Genomic DNA, 16,325 nt, shown 5'->3' on the forward strand with positions numbered 1-16,325 from the left:
GTCTGGATGAGCTCCTCCGCGACATGAAGCTGGGAGTTTTTGGCAAAATGAAGGCTAGAATACACACTGTTGAGGGACAGATGAGAGGACTGAAACATGCCCACATACTGCTACTCCTACACGAGATTTTGACTGTAGATGACATTGATCACATCATTAGAGCAGACATACCTGACCTGGACAAGGAGCCAGAGTTGCATCAGCTGGTGTGTCAATCCATGCTCCATGGACCCTGTGGTCCAGGCTACCCCAACAGCCCCTGCATGGTCAATGGCCTCTGTTCTAAGAAATTCCCCAAAAACTTCTGTGCCACCACTCGACTGCCTCATCATGGTCATGGCTACCCGGAGTACAGGCGGCCCATTGACGGCCACACCTTCAACAAGAAAGGCTTTCTGTTTGACAGCAGGTGGGTCGTTCCTTACAACCCCTGGGTCCTTCTCAAATACAAATGCCACATCAACGTTGAATTTGTAGGCTCCTTCCAGACCATCAAGTACCTGTACAAATACGTACATAAGGGAGCTGATGTTGGCACCCTCGACATTGAAGACAGGGATGAGATCTCCAAATTCATCAATGCCAGAACCATTGATGCTCATGATGCACACTGGAGGACTATGGAGTACAAGATCCAGGACAGACTCCCTGCTGTCACCAATCTCGCCATCCACACAGACGGCCAGCAGAGCATAGTCTTCAGAGAAGGCCATGCACAGGAGGCCATAGCAGCAGCCAAACCCACTACATTGCTTGCCTTCTTCGAACTAAACAGCCAGGACCCTGAAGCAAGGCAATATCTATACATGCAGATTCCCGAACACTACACATGGAAGGCCCACATGTGGAATAAAAGAGTCCACGCACCCAAGGACAGGGAAATTCCACGTACAATAGGAAGAATGTCCAATGTATCCGTGCTCCAAGGAGAAAGATTCTACTTGAAACTGCTCCTAGCACATATCAGAGGACCACAGACCTATGAGGACCTTAAGGTACATGATGGCAACCACTATGACACTTTCAAAGACACAGCTCTAGCCATGGGCTTGCTTCAGGACGATCTAGAATGGATTACCGCCATGCATGAGGTGTCACGCTACGCATCTCCAAGGAAAGTCCGCGAAACCTTTGCCATCATCCTCCACTACTGTCACCCATCAGAGCCCAAACATCTGTATGACAGATTCTTTGCAGAGCTCAGTGAAGACTTTCTCCATGCGGAGGCCACTGCACAAAGGTGCCCCACAGACGCAGTAGACACAACATTCATACAAAATCAGCTACTGCTTGCAATTGATGATGAACTCTCACAAATGGGCAGCGGTCTATCCATCTACAATGACATGCCACAGCCAAGACCACTAACTGCGCAGGAAAGGCTGACACAAATCTTCAGATCTGAAAAATTCAACATAACACAGCAACAACAAATTGTACAGTCGCTTGCTCCTAAGCTCACTGCGGAACAAATGGCACTCTGCGAATCCGTCTATCAGGCAGTGCATGCCCCACAAGAAGAAACCATCACACGCCAGTTCATTCTCAACTCCCCTGCAGGATATGGCAAAACCTTTACCTTTAAGGTCATTGCTGCTACGATACGCGCAGAGCATGGCATTGTGCTGTGTGTGGGCAGCACAGGCTTGGCAGCACAGAACCTGGAGGGTGGTAGGACCGCTCATTCACGATTTAAGATCCCAATCCCCATTTTCCAAGACTCTGTCTGTGCCATCAACGCAGAGTCCAATCTGGCCAAGCTCATTAAAGACAGCAACTTAATCATCTGGGACGAGATTTTCAGTGTTGACCGCTTTAACGTCGAGTGTGTGGAAAGAACACTGAGGGATCTCATGCACTCACAGCAGCCTTGGGGTGGCAAAACTGTCCTCCTGGGTGGAGACCCAAGGCAAACCCTCCCTGTTATCAAAAGAGCAGGCAGGCCCCAGATAGTTTCAGCATGCATCCAGATGTCAACACTCTATCCTCACATGAAACACCACAAGCTAAACCTCAACATGAGAACACACGCAGCAGAGAAGGACTTCTCCCACTATCTCCTTGCATTAGGGGAAGGAACACTCCCACACGAGGAGGACACAGAATGGCAGGTCCGCATTCAACCCCACCACTTGGTTCACGATCTCCAAACTCTCATTTCATTCACCTTTCCTGACTTGCAAACTGGATGTGTCAACAAAGACAACCTTCTCAATGGCACTGTATACACTCCTCTGAATAATGACATTAGAGAAATCAACAACATATGCCTGGCAGACTTCCCTACAGAACAGAGAGTCTACTTTTCAGCCGACACAATTCTGGAGGACGACCACAAGGACTCCATGCCTGTGGAATTCCTCAATTCACTGACACCCTCTGGAATGCCTGATCATAACCTCAAGTTGAAAGTAGGAGCCCCAGTCATGCTGCTGAGAAACCTGCAAACAGGTCCTGACCGCACTCTCAAGAATGGCACCAGAATGGTGGTACTGCAGATGATGGACAAAATCATTGAGTGTGAGATTGCAGCTGGCACAAACAGGGGTGAAAAAATCTTCCTCCCAAGGATACCTCACTATGACAGAGATGAGGAGCTTCCCTTCACCTTCATCAGACGACAGTTCCCTATCCGCTTAGCTTTCTCTGTTACCATCAATAAGGGGCAGGGGCAAGAGAACGAACGAGTTGGCATCTACTTGCCTCAACCTGTGTTCGCTCATGGCCAACTCTACACAGCCTTCTCCAGGGGAAAGAGAGCCAGCGCCGTCAAAGTTTTCATTGTGAACAATGATGAGGGAATTACTGACAACGTTGTTTATCCCGAACTCTTTTATTAATCCAAACATGCTCATTCAAACACTTTGCATGTGCTGCTACTCCCTGATTGCATAGTGACAAATGACCTTCATTCTTCAACATAATTGCCATTGCCTTTGTTTGTATTCTCCCCCCAATGCAACATACTGTACACCTGCTCCTGATTAATGCTTCACTGTTAATGTTATTCTGGATGTCATTTCATTTCACTGCTATTTTGCCTTTCTCACATTTACATGTTGCCACCAACACTGTCCGACATCACACCATGCCAATAAACCATGCTATCTAACAAACAATGCAATCTCATTTCAATCAACAACAACCCGCCTACATTCATACCCAATACTTCTCTTGCCTCAATCACATTACTCAACACTACTACTTCCTTGCACACTACATGTACACACCTACACAGTGCGACGTCGCGCGGACGCTAGATGTGAGGGCCGCGCAGCGGCCCGAACTTCTAGTCCCTTTAAGGAATGTCCACTATATTGTACTGAATGTGTCATTGATAGTTATTATGTACCATACCATGTCTTATTTGCTGTCCATGATATTACTAACATCTCACAAATAAACATCCTTCTGATCTCAGCTGCATGGCTTAAGTGTTTGCCGTGCCAGTGCAGTGCCTGTCTGCCCTGCATGGATTTACTGTCACCTCAGACAGGAAAAAAACAAGGCTAATGAGGACTGGATAATGTTTATGAATACATGCATGTAGCTGAATTCAAAAGTTCATGTTATAAATGTCATGTCTAAAAAGTACAGCTTTTATTGAACCTATCCTACCTACTTTTTCCTGTTTAACTAGTTGCCTGCCATGGCTGCCAGTGCCAGGTAATCATTTTGTCAGTCTGGCCCGATTACAACTGACCCTTATGCAGTGGTGTAAAGCAACAAAGAGCATTTACTCAAATACTGTACTTAAGTACAATTTTGAGGTATTTTTTACTTTACTGGAGTATTTCCAAATTTCAGTACTTTTACATATACTCCACTACATCTGATCTCAGAGGCAAATATTATACTTTTACTCCACTACAAGTATTTGAAAACTTTAGTTACTACTAGTTACTTTGTAGATTCTGATTATTATTACAAAACACACATTACCCACTTCAGCCCTATATACATTTTGGACATTTGAGCCGATCTACAAGCTCACAATGCCTCGTGATGCTACGCGTTGTGAGCTTGTAGATCTGCTATTTTTAAACGTTTTGTTTTTAATACATTTTATACCGGTACATTTGAAAACTTGTGAAATGGGACTTTCTGCATAATGAGTACTTTAAGTACATTTTGAATTCCGGACTTGTACTTGTAACAGTATTGCAGTATTGTTACTTTTACTTAAGTAAAACATGTGAGTACATCTTCCACCACTGACCCTATAATGAGGATTGTGGCCATAGTAGTAATGACCAGGCGACAGGGGGCGCCAGCCTCATCCGTAACTGTCTGGAACTTGTGACCATTAACGCTTGTGACCTAAAGGAGGCTGGGAAAAAAACATGGCAGCTTCCTGGGATTCGCTGGTATTTAGTTTACTCCAGAGCCGGAATTAAAACATTATCCCGTGGATAATATACTCGTTACGTATTCGTTTGCATTAACAACACCAGTAGTTCCTTGACAAACTTTTATGAGGCCAGCATGGAGAAGAGTGGCAGCATTGACAGTCTGGGCTCGAAGCGATCCTCGTCCAGACAGCCAAGTGTAGATTCATTGTCCAGGTAAAATGCACTTTAGCAAGCTAACGTTACTTCGACTGAGAGATGGGAGACTGTTTTATTTCTGTTATTTTACACAATTAATCTACTATGGAGGTTACTGATGATTGTAGACCAGTCTATGACTGAACTTCGTACTGGACAGCACAGTTTGAAATGTCCCCTCTGTATCTGTGATGTGCTAGTAGTGGGGACGAGGACAGTGGTGGAAAAAGTACTCAATTTTGTTTTACTTATGTGAAAGTATCAATACTGCAATGTAAAAGTCTGGAATTCTAAATTCAGTTGAGTAAAAGTACAATATATGCCTCTGAGATGTAGTGGAGTAGAAGTAAAAGAGCATGAACATTGGAAATACTCCAGTAAATAAAATAAAAAATACCTCAAAATTGTACTTAAGTACAGTACTTGAGTAAATGTACTTAGTTACTTTACACCACTGGAGTGGACGAGGAGCACTAAAGAGATAATAATTGGACTGGCAGTCCTTTATGCCAGTAGCCATCAGGCTCAACGACCAAGCTTGTACCCATTATGTTCTGTTCTGTTCTGTTGTTCTTAGATTTCTAACTGGCACATTTACACTTGGTATGTACACTGTACAGATTCAGAAACATGACAGATGCCACTCATGAGTCATGATAGACTTAACTGTACATATATTATCCAGATACTCACTGGTGAAGGCCAACTTTAGGTGCCCACTCTTCCTGTGGATATAATCCATTCATAAATGATAGATGTATGTTAATAATATTTAGCAGTAATATATTGTACATTAACAAGCTTACAATGCATTGCATCTGGGGCTTCCTTGGAGGTCTGCTATTTTAGGCGTACGACTGAGTGTGTACAGTATTGGGCTTAGTTTGTCAGTGTCTGATGTTGACAGTAGTCCACAGTACACTGGAAATGAGAAACCCTACTCCTGCTGTTATAGCAGTACTAGGATGAATCTTTCATCCACTACCATTGTTGTTGTTATTAAGATTATTATTTTCTTCAGCACTTCCACATCTCGCTCTGACCGGTCTGGCCAAGCTAAAGCGCCCTCTGCAATGTCTTCAGACTCTGTGTCACCGACAGAGCTCTCCCCAGAGCTGCGGGTTCGTACTATAGTAGTTATGTTGTCTTTAGTTACTATGACAACTTTATCCTTCATTAAATCAAATATCTATTACAAAGTCTTGATGTTTGACTACATTTTCCCCCTTCAGGTCAGGCCCAAAGCTCCCATCAAGGTATGTTGTCCCTGACCTGTGCGTTCCTGACACTTTCGTCCTTATTTTGGGCATGTCATTATAGGCCAAATCTGTCATTTTCAAAACATTTCAGCAATGTTTCGTAAATAGCAGATCTACAAGGGCTTCAAATAGGGCCCAAATGGATACAGGATCAAGTAACCTTTCCATACATTCAAGTCCTGCAAGCTCCCTTTGAACTGACAGCTAGGGCTAATGACTAATGTGTTTTTTGTTGTTGTATGTCTCAGGTTCTTAGAGAGTCAGACAAAGAGGAACCACAGTTACTTCCAAATGAAACTGTGCAAGATATGAGTAAGAGCTCTTTCTTTGTCTTTATTTATTGACAATTAATTGAGATGTGTTATAAAAATATATAAATATGTGTGGGTTTCTTGATAGTATTTAGGTGGTTAAAGCCAAGTATGTTACTTCCTTTGTTTTACAGCCAAAGATGTCACCTATATTTGTCCTTTTATTGGAGCACTCAGGGGAACACTCACTATCACCAACTACAGGCTTTTCTTCAAATGCACAGACAGGGTATGTTAGATAATGATAATTAACAATAAAAATGAATTATAGTTTCTTATGTCACTAACATATCTTTCGCTTCTAGGAGCCAGCATTTGTGTTAGACTTACCCCTTGGGGTGGTGAGTCGTGTGGAAAAGATTGGAGGTGCATCAAGCCGTGGTGATGTTTCCTATGGACTAGTTTGCAAGGTGAGCAAGCCTATCGAAATGGTCTGCAAAAGCTAATGGTTTGAGCAAATGGTCTGCAAAAGCTAATGGTTTCAATGGTGTGAAACAAACCTTTCTTGGATTTTGTACAAAATGATTGAATGAGCTTAGAGATGGAAACGGATACCATAACACCTACTCAGATCTTCTCTTTATCTATTTTTGGGTTGGCCGTAGCTTAGTGGGCTGATAATCATAAGGTAAGGTCACTGGTTCGCCTCCCGGCCGGCAAGTCCCTGAGCAAAACACTTAACAGCCATCAGCTGGGTGAGGCTGAAACAGAAATTTCCATGTGGGATTAATAGAGCTAAGCTGTTAGCTGATTTTTAACATGAATCCTAATGTTGAACATGTTGTGAGGAAGACATGTACAAATATGACATAACACTTCCCAATTCACGTCTTCCTCAGAAGAACAATTAGATTCAAGTTCAGCAATATTGCCCTTAAAATGCATGTCCCTATCATCATGGTAAAAACATGCATTAGTGTCATTGTTTGTAAATTTGCACATAGTTATTAGTGTGGATATTGTGGTTTCTCTCCCTCTTTCCAGGATATGCGGAATTTAAGGTTTGCACACAAGCAGATGGAGGACTCACTCAGGAAGTCCATTTTTGAAGTCCTGATGAAATTTGCGTTTCCTGTTTCCAATGGGCTGGTGAGTGAGTCACTTGTCTTTTACACACCATGTCTCTTTAAATCCTGCATGAAGACCAACTGACATGTTCCTTTCTCAATTCCCCAGCAAATCTTTGCCTTTGAATACGGGCAGGTCTATCCTGAAAATGGATGGAAGGTGTATGATGCCCAGTCAGAATACAAAAGACAGGTACTTAAAATGACATGCTCCGGGTTCTTATTAAAATGTTTGTCATGGAGAGATATTATACAGGTTCTGTGTGTTTGTTGTTGTAGGGTATACCCAATGAAAGCTGGAGGATAACAAAAGTAAATGATCACTACGAGCTGTGTGACACCTATCCATCAACTCTTGTGGTGCCCGTAAACATACCAGATGAAGAAGTGAAGAGAGTAGCTGCTTTCAGGGCCAAGGGTAGGATACCTGTAAGTGATCACGCTTCACCAAGAATGTAAATATTAACAAATTAACCGGGAAAGCATCCGTGTAATTTTAGATTTTAGCGTTGGCTATATAAAATAGCAAATATACAAACTCAATACGCATCATTTCGTAGCTGGTTGTTGCTACTATCTGTGGTAATGTTTCCTCATGTTGTGTAGGTGTTGTCCTGGATTCATCCAGAGAGTCAGGCCACAGTTACCCGGTGCAGTCAACCCATGGTTGGAGTGAATGGGAAGCGCAGCAAAGAGGATGAAAAGTACCTGCAGGCCATTATGGATGCTAACGCTCAATCCCATAAGCTTTTCATTTTTGATGCCAGGCCCAGCGTCAATGCGGCTGCCAATAAGGTTTGTTCATGGACCGTGAATTGACGTTTGATCAACGTTTTTCTTGACAAATTGCATGTACATGAATATACATTTTCTACATATGTCAAAACGGATAAAACGCAACAAAGCTTGAGCTTATTTCGATTGTGGTCTCTTGCGTGTAAATTTGTGTGTAAACTGAGTGCCACGTGTATGGGGGTGGCGAGTCATACAGCAAAATAAAATCAACTATTAATGCACGGAATCTCTGCGTGCGTGTCCCTCACATATCTCGAGAACTTTCTGACTAAATCAAGAAATCAAAAAATGTAATTTCTCGCCCACCTTTGAAGTTACCAAGTTATCATGGCAAGTTAACTACACAACCCAAACCTCCACCAAAGTGTCCTTGCCCTTTAATGTATTTATTGAATTTCTTTTAAATCTGCGTTCGTATTGAGCAGCATAAACCAATGAAGATGTCCTCATTTAATTTTTTTCCCATCTAGATGAAAGGGGGTGGATATGAAAGTGAGGATGCATATCAGAATGCTGAACTGGTGTTTTTGGATATACATAATATCCATGTGATGAGGGAGTCACTTCGCAAGGTGAAGGAGGTGGTTTACCCAAACATCGAGGAATCCCATTGGCTCTCCAATCTTGAGTCCACTCATTGGCTTGAGCACATAAAGGTCAGTTTGAGTACAATCATTCACCACCTGGCAGTTAGGGCTGGGCAATACAGTATTATGTTGAATTGAATCAATGAACAATGTGACAAATTCAGTGGCGAGGTATTGCAAATATTCTCCCTGTTGCTTTAGTGTTTTTTGGAAGTTCAATTTCAATGAATAAAGACATAGAACATGGACACACATTGTTGAATTGTCTTCATATTACCAAGCTCTACGTAAATGTTTGAAATAAGGTGAAATGAGGTCTGGACCATTTTGACCAAGTCATTTTATGTATTCTACGCACAGCTGATCCTGGCTGGAGCACTGAGGATTGCAGACAAGGTGGAGTCTGGGAAGACGTCAGTAGTGGTGCATTGTAGCGATGGTTGGGACCGCACAGCCCAGCTCACCTCGTTGGCCATGCTCATGCTGGATGGTTATTACCGCACTATACAAGGCTTCCAGGTGCTACTGGAGAAAGAGTGGCTAAGCTTTGGCCACCGTTTCCAGATGGTAAATAGGCTCTCTCACAATTTAGACAGCACAATATTGCAATCATCCTGTCATACTTATGTTGCCTGCTTGTCTGCATACTGTAAACACCCCTATGTTTCACAATTAAGTATTGGAACACATTGTTGTAGAGTGAAACAATAAACAACAATATAATAATAATAATAATAATAATAATAATAATACAGTTGCACCCAAAATTATACACCCCCCACTGCAAATTAGGCATACAGACAAAATTCATAAATTGTCAGCTGTTTCCAATAAATAAATCAAGATAAGAACAATTTAAACACCTCAATACAACCAATACAAGTGCTTTCTCCAAATTCAACACAAAAAGCCACTTTCAATGACTATTGCAGCTAAAAAATTAAACACCCCCTTCATGATAAGCATCTTTAGTACTTAGTGGGGCACCGTTTTGCTGTTATGACCTGCTGCAAACTAAGCTGATGCATAGACATTAGCCAGACACCAGCTTCTGGCAGCATTTTTGAGAATCTTAACCCATTCCTCATGTGCAATGACTTCCAGTTCACTAATATTCTGGGGTTTGCGTTTTGCAACTGCCTTCTTTAAATCCCACCAAAGATCTTCTATGGCTAGTGCTCCACTATTCGTCGAACTGTTGCAGTTGCATATCATGTTGATTTTTCCTTATACCTCTTTTCTCAGAGGATTGGTCATGGAGATAAGAACCACACGGATGCGGATCGCTCGCCCGTTTTTGTTCAGTTCATCGACTGTGTTTGGCAGATGACCCGCCAGGTAAATGATAAGATCTGTTACTGAAGTAAACAACATTTTCAGTTTAACATAATGATAATGATTGTCTTTTTGACTGAAGTTTCCAGCAGCTTTTGAGTTCAACGAATACTTCCTGGTGACTATCCTGGACCACCTGTACAGCTGCCTGTTTGGGACGTTCTTGTGTAACAGTGAACAACAGAGGGTGAAAGAAGTATGAATAAACCTAGTTTTTCCTAAGCATTTTGACTATTGTACTTGCTGGCACAAATCTAGAAATGTGTTAGAAATGTTTGCGAAATGTATGCATTTTTGTACGCATGTTTGCATTTTTAAGTTTAAGAGCTTAGTGCCCAGTTGGGCACTAAAATTAAGCTATATTTATAATCCTAAAATATTAAATATACATTAGACTGACCAGGGAAGTCATGGAATAGTTTGAAGAGTGTTAGACAGTAAAGCATTTAAGAGTTTTAACAAATGTTTTTTTGTTTTTGACAGGAGATTCCCAAGAGGTCTGTGTCATTGTGGTCCTATATCAACAGCCAGTTGGAGGAGTTTACCAACCCTCTGTATGTGAACTACTACAACCATGTACTGTTCCCTGTTGTCAGTTTGCGTCACCTAGAGCTTTGGGTGGGCTATTACATCCGCTGGAACCCTCGCATGAGGCCACAGGTACAGTATGTAGAAGCATCTCTTGTTTGTCATTGTCCTCAATGTTATGTTTGCACTCATAACTACTAACCTCATTTCTAATGTTGCAGATTGCTACCCATGTTTGTTTTTTTTAATGCAATTTATTAGGTTCAAGTACACAGGATCATATATCAAAATCAATTCTGCTCAGACAGAACCTTGTTTTTGTGACGTAAAACATTCAGGATCATCCCTAACAATACTGAAACACAAACAAATACAAAACTACTTCAAAACAATAACAATTTGATGAATTGAGTACAAAGGACCCCAATGGAAACAAGCCATAGGCTTTCTTGGGTTTAAAATCCTCTTAGCAGACCTTGTATTGAACTGTACTTTCCTGTGCTTTTTTTTGCAAACTGCCAATAAAGTCAATCAATCAAACAAACAAACACTAAAGGTACAGGGCCCTACACATTTCTTCACATTGACAACAGAGTATTCAACCTGGAAGTGTCCACTACATTTATGAATGGTTGCCACATCAGTAAAAAGCCTTTGTAGTTATCATGTAGCATGTATGTAAGTTTCTCTAAACTTAACACGGTTTCATACCGTCTTCTTTTTAGGGTGGATCTTTAGCAATCCATAGCTTAAGGATATTCTTTCTCGCAATTTACAGAAGCATTTGAATCATCTTAACATTGTATTTGTTTTGTATATTACCCATATCAGCAGCCAGTATACAATGTATTGAAGCCCCATAATTTTACAGACTTCCTCCATCACATCCTCCCAAAAGTGTTTAATTACGGGGCAGCTCCAAAACATATGTACATAGGTACTAATCTCTATTTCACATTTTGGACAAAGAGGTGAGTTTGTGCCAAACTTGCTCCTTAGCAATCTGGGAACCTATCGCCAAATAAAAAGGAAAAACAGCGCCCTCTGCTGTTTTTACTCTTCACTTGGCTCTGGGAGGAGATCGATGGAGCACCAGTGCGCAAGGAAACCGGGTTTTTGGTCTGCCTTCAGCGCTCCACTTCCGGTGGTGCGCTTATGTTTTCATTCCCACTAACTATTTCTACACGGAACACTAACACCACTTCTCCCAGAGAACATGGATCGTTTTGGTTATAAGCCCACTTGTTTCTATGATGAAAGAGCAAGTTAAAATGTGAATATCTTTCTGTGGTTTTGTCTGCTCCGAGGACGCTATTGTTAAATGAGTTTCAGTTTGTTTTCAGTGGGAAGCGAGACCACAGACAGTAAATCCCGCCCACTACATTTGATTGGGTAAAGCGCGGCCTGCTTCCTGATCTGAAGGCACGCCCACTTGTAGGCCAGTGCGTACGCGTTATGACGAACCCCCCCGACAGATTCAAGCGGAGAGCAGAATCTGTTCTTGAGATATTAGCTCCTTTGCAATGGTGTGATGTGCAGGATTTTAATTTGGGTCTCCATATTATTAATTTTAGTTTTCCATGATTGTCTCCCATATGTCTATATTTTAGTAGAGTGTCCCTCCCTGCGATTAAATATTTCATACACGGATGATATAAAATTGTTGGTATTAGTCTGCATTTCTTCTAGAAATGACATATTGGGAGCCTTTATTTTATTTGGGATTACATGTCTGACCTGTAGGTATCGAAATAGATGGGAATTTGGAATTTCATACCTGCTTTTTAATCCTGCAAAATAATACATAATAGCACCATCATCCAACCTCCACCACCATCCAAACCTTTTTATTTCAACATTTTGAATATCGGGTCATGAATTGAAGGGAGAAAGTCTGGGTGTAAAGCAACTGGTGCTAAAAGTGAGACATTTGAGAGAAAAAAAACTCTTGATATTATTCCAGGTCTCTATTCTATAGTATTGAAAACAATAATGTTATTCTGTATTTCATACTTTGCCCTTTTGTAATGAATAAAAAGTGTGTCTTTCAAATTCATAATCCCACAATTCATAGACTCAATATCAGTCCACGTGTTCTTATGTTCAGGCTTATCATTGACCCACTCAAACATATACAGTACCTTAGCTGTGCTTCCCAGTGATATAGTTTGATATATGGCACCCCCAGGCCACCCAAGGTTATTGATCTTTGAAGTTTATTTCATTCTTACTTTTTTCCCTTACCATACATTTTTTTAAATCATTTTGTTAATGTTGGAAACCCAGGTATTGGGAAGCGCATTTGGCAGCATCTGCAATGGGTACAATGTCTTGGAAGAGTGTTCATCTTAAATATATTAATTCTGCCCCGCCATGAAATAGGCATACTTCCCCATCTATATATATTCTAATTGAATTTAACGAGATTATTTAGATTGTGATAGATTTGTTTATCTTTTTCCTGTAATTTATTTTCCCCCAGGAGCCTGTGCACCAGCGTTACAAGGAGCTTTTAGCCAAGCGAGCAGAGTTACAGAAGAGAGTGGAAGAACTTCAGCGAGAGGTGACCAACCGTTCAGCTTCCTCTTCCTCTGAGAGGGCAGGATCTCCCACACGCTCCATCACTCCAGTGCAGACCTTTGTTTGACATGACTGACTCCTAGGATTGTTACATGAGCAGAATCCTCTTGTTTGAGACATCTGTGCCACAGAGGGTTGGAGTGACATGCTGCCTTAGTAAGCAACTACTACAAGTTTGCAGAAACAGATTATTGGCCTTGTACCATAACTTAACGTATGTTGCTGATGAGTTTCTGTAGTGTGATACAGCAGGATCGCCTCTGTGACCATTCTACTACAGCCATACTCTACTCTTCCAAGGTTAAGCGAACATAGCCTGATAAAGAAAGTATGATTGGGTATATTAGCTTACCTACAATCAGTGTTTGTAGTGTTTATTTTCTAAGTTATTAGTTCACTAAAATATTAATAGAGTAAAACTAAGTATGCCTTACTTTATAGGAACATTCTGTCCATTCCTCTGCTTTGCAAGGGACGGATAATGATTGTTTGAAAGACAATGCATTTCAGCAGTTGTGAAGGTGTTAGACTATTTTGTGGTTAGAACACTATTAATAGAAACTACTAAATATCTCTTTATGAGAATGTAACTAAAGGGCTGGAATGTTAACTTAGCTTCTAATATTAGAAAAGAGTTGGGGGTATTTGGGATAAAGATTGTTTTAAGTCATTGCAGGATGCTTTGACCAAATATGACGTATGATTATGTATGAACATAATATTTTGTTATGTAGGACATTCCTTATAAGATTCCTTTTCTCTGATCTACAGTAGTGTAAAAAAAAAAAAAAAAAAAAAAAGCAAAATTACGCTTTGGTAGAGGTTTGAGTTGTGTAGTTACCGTGCTATGATCTAACTCCAAATATTGGTGAGATGTCTTAAATAGTTGCTCAATTTTCTTTTTTTAAGATTTGTTTTTGGGCTTTTATGCCTTTATTTATAGGACAGTAGACTGACAGGAAATGAGGAGAGAGATGGGGAGTGACACGCAGCAAAGGTCGTCGGGATCGGGACTCCAACGCGTGTCACGCTGTCATGCTGGCATTGCAGCCTAGGGTGGCTGGACCGCCACGCTGCGGCCCAGGCCAATAGTTGCTCAATAGATTAGAAATCGATTTTCCAAAATAGACTCCTTATTGACTTAAATTGCACAGTGAAACGGGTCTCAAAGTAAAGAAAATGGCACATAAAGGAACGTAAACAAACTGGATCTTGCTAATGTATAACATTACAAAACTCACCACAGCGTGAGTTTTGTGTCAACTTCCTGTTGATTTTACTATTTGAAAATCCGGATCCACAGATCAAGTCTGGGTCTTCTTACTAATTCAATTAGTAAAATCAACATGAAGTTGACATTTTTACACACACACATTTCGTAATGTTATACATTAGCCGAAACTTATTTGTTTGTGTTTCTGTCCTAAAAGAGTGGCTTTGAGTCACCATGCAATACAAGTCAATTCATATACTGTATATAATATTTTAGTAGAGTTAAAGTAACTACACAACCCAAACATGTACCAAAGTGTAATTTTGCTTCAAAGTTATTTATATTCTTCAATTCTAGACCTGTATTTATAATGTGTTATATCTCTTATAGCCATAAAGGTGTGATGATGTTTTGCATTTCTGAACTGCACTGAACATGTATTTGTTGATTTGTCCCATTCAGTGGATATCTACAATTGGATATCTTTATCAAAATGTTTATATAAATCAGTCACCATTTCATGCTCATGTTACATAGAGATTGTGACTTAGTCTTCAAACGGATTTCAATATAGCCACATTAGATGCAGGGTATTAGTTTTATACACCCTCTTTAGATATCGCAACAACAGGCACTAACTAACTTGTTTCAATATCTGGAGGTCTAGAGGGGACTTCATTTTGTAATAAGTAAGTAATAATTGGCTCGATTAAAAAAAAGCATTTAGGGCAGCCAAGGAGCCAACCAAATTAAAGCAAAGCCTTGCATTATGAAAATCTAACACATCTTTTATTTTTGGATTAAAAGCAATTTGACAGCTGGAGAGAAATTATGGACTATGACTTAATTGGCTTACACATTTTAAAACATTCCACCTTTTAACAGAGACAACTTTGTTAAGAATATGAAACACCCACTGCTTTGCATTAGCATGTCTCTTAACCAGATTTCAGATTTTATTGAATGATATTAACATTTAGTATAAAAAATGCATCACCATGTCATCAATATTAAGTTGTCATCTCCCATACAAAAAATGTATGTGTAGCAAATGTGCAATTCCATTACTGTTTTTATTACATAATATTTTTGCAAGATCTCAGGCATTAGAGGGGGTACAGGACATTTTTCTTAGCAACTTTGAAACTTGTTTCCACAATTGCCATTCCATGCACAACAGCAGGTCTTCTATACTTTCCTACTACTGTAATGTAATTAGAATGGCAAATTAATAAAATGTTATACCCTATAGAGACGTTTATGTGCAAATGTTTCATTTTCCCCCCTATCAGCCACTATATAATTATGCTGGGGTGTTGAAAGACACATCCCTCTGGCTGTATTTGGGCAAATGTTCAGCCAACCATCCTTAACTTCCATTATCAAACTAAAGTTAACTAGAAAACTGTGCTCTGCGGAGCGCAGGTCTTCGCCAGGTTTCCAGTGCCGGATTAACCCTTTTTGGTGTTTTTCGCTTCACCAGTGGGGTGAGTGGTGCTGCAGACTAGTTTCGGCATAGTTTTACCGCAACTTCAGCAGCCCCTGGAAAATATCTTGGTGCTGTTACTTGCAATAGTATTCATTTTTGGCCAGACGTTTGGTGCCCCCCAGAGCTTGGTGCTCAGGGCTGCAACTAAAGCCTGTGCATTAAGCCGGGCATGCAGGTGCCTACCCACGTCTGTGTAATGTCGCTTTTCCACTGCATAGTATCTGTAGTGGCAACTATACCCTTTTATCTTTGGTTTTGCATTAGGCCAAAAGTACCTGGTAATAACACTAAAGAGACAGAATGTGACATTGCCTGTGATGGTGTGTGGCATTTCATCAACCCTCGTCTCGTGTGGCCAGCACTCCAATCTTGCTCCACTCCGAATGGAGGTCTGGAGAAACTGATCTCATAATTGTTTTGATATAGTGGATATCGCTGGGATGTGGCTAAACTCACTGTGATTGAGTGTGGTGACAGGACCAGAGTCTGTCTGTGTTTTTCTGCTAACCGAAATTAGATCAAACAATCTGTTAGTGTGGCAGGGCATGATGCATGACGTGACCAGAAGATATGAGACAAGGAAAAGAACAGAATGAGTATAGGAACAAAACATG

At 40.8% G+C, this 16,325-nt stretch overlaps 1 protein-coding gene across 1 annotated transcript; it reads left to right on the forward strand.

The window, feature by feature from the left end:
• Positions 1–4,338: 4,338 nt before the first annotated feature.
• Positions 4,339–14,146, forward strand: mtmr2 (myotubularin related protein 2). Its single transcript, XM_084074874.1, has 16 exons — positions 4,339–4,565; positions 5,569–5,668; positions 5,780–5,803; positions 6,055–6,118; positions 6,252–6,346; positions 6,423–6,527; positions 7,102–7,206; positions 7,294–7,377; positions 7,464–7,613; positions 7,791–7,979; positions 8,450–8,635; positions 8,927–9,133; positions 9,812–9,904; positions 9,984–10,097; positions 10,385–10,561; positions 12,912–14,146. The coding sequence occupies exons 1-16, from the start codon at positions 4,486–4,488 to the stop codon at positions 13,074–13,076; spliced, it is 1,938 nt and encodes a 645-aa protein (XP_083931000.1). The 5' UTR covers positions 4,339–4,485; the 3' UTR covers positions 13,077–14,146.
• Positions 14,147–16,325: the final 2,179 nt, after the last annotated feature.

Source organism: Gymnoscopelus microlampas, assembly GCF_963454915.1.
Source record: "Gymnoscopelus microlampas genome assembly, chromosome: 12".
Lineage (NCBI taxonomy): Eukaryota > Metazoa > Chordata > Actinopteri > Myctophiformes > Myctophidae > Gymnoscopelus > Gymnoscopelus microlampas.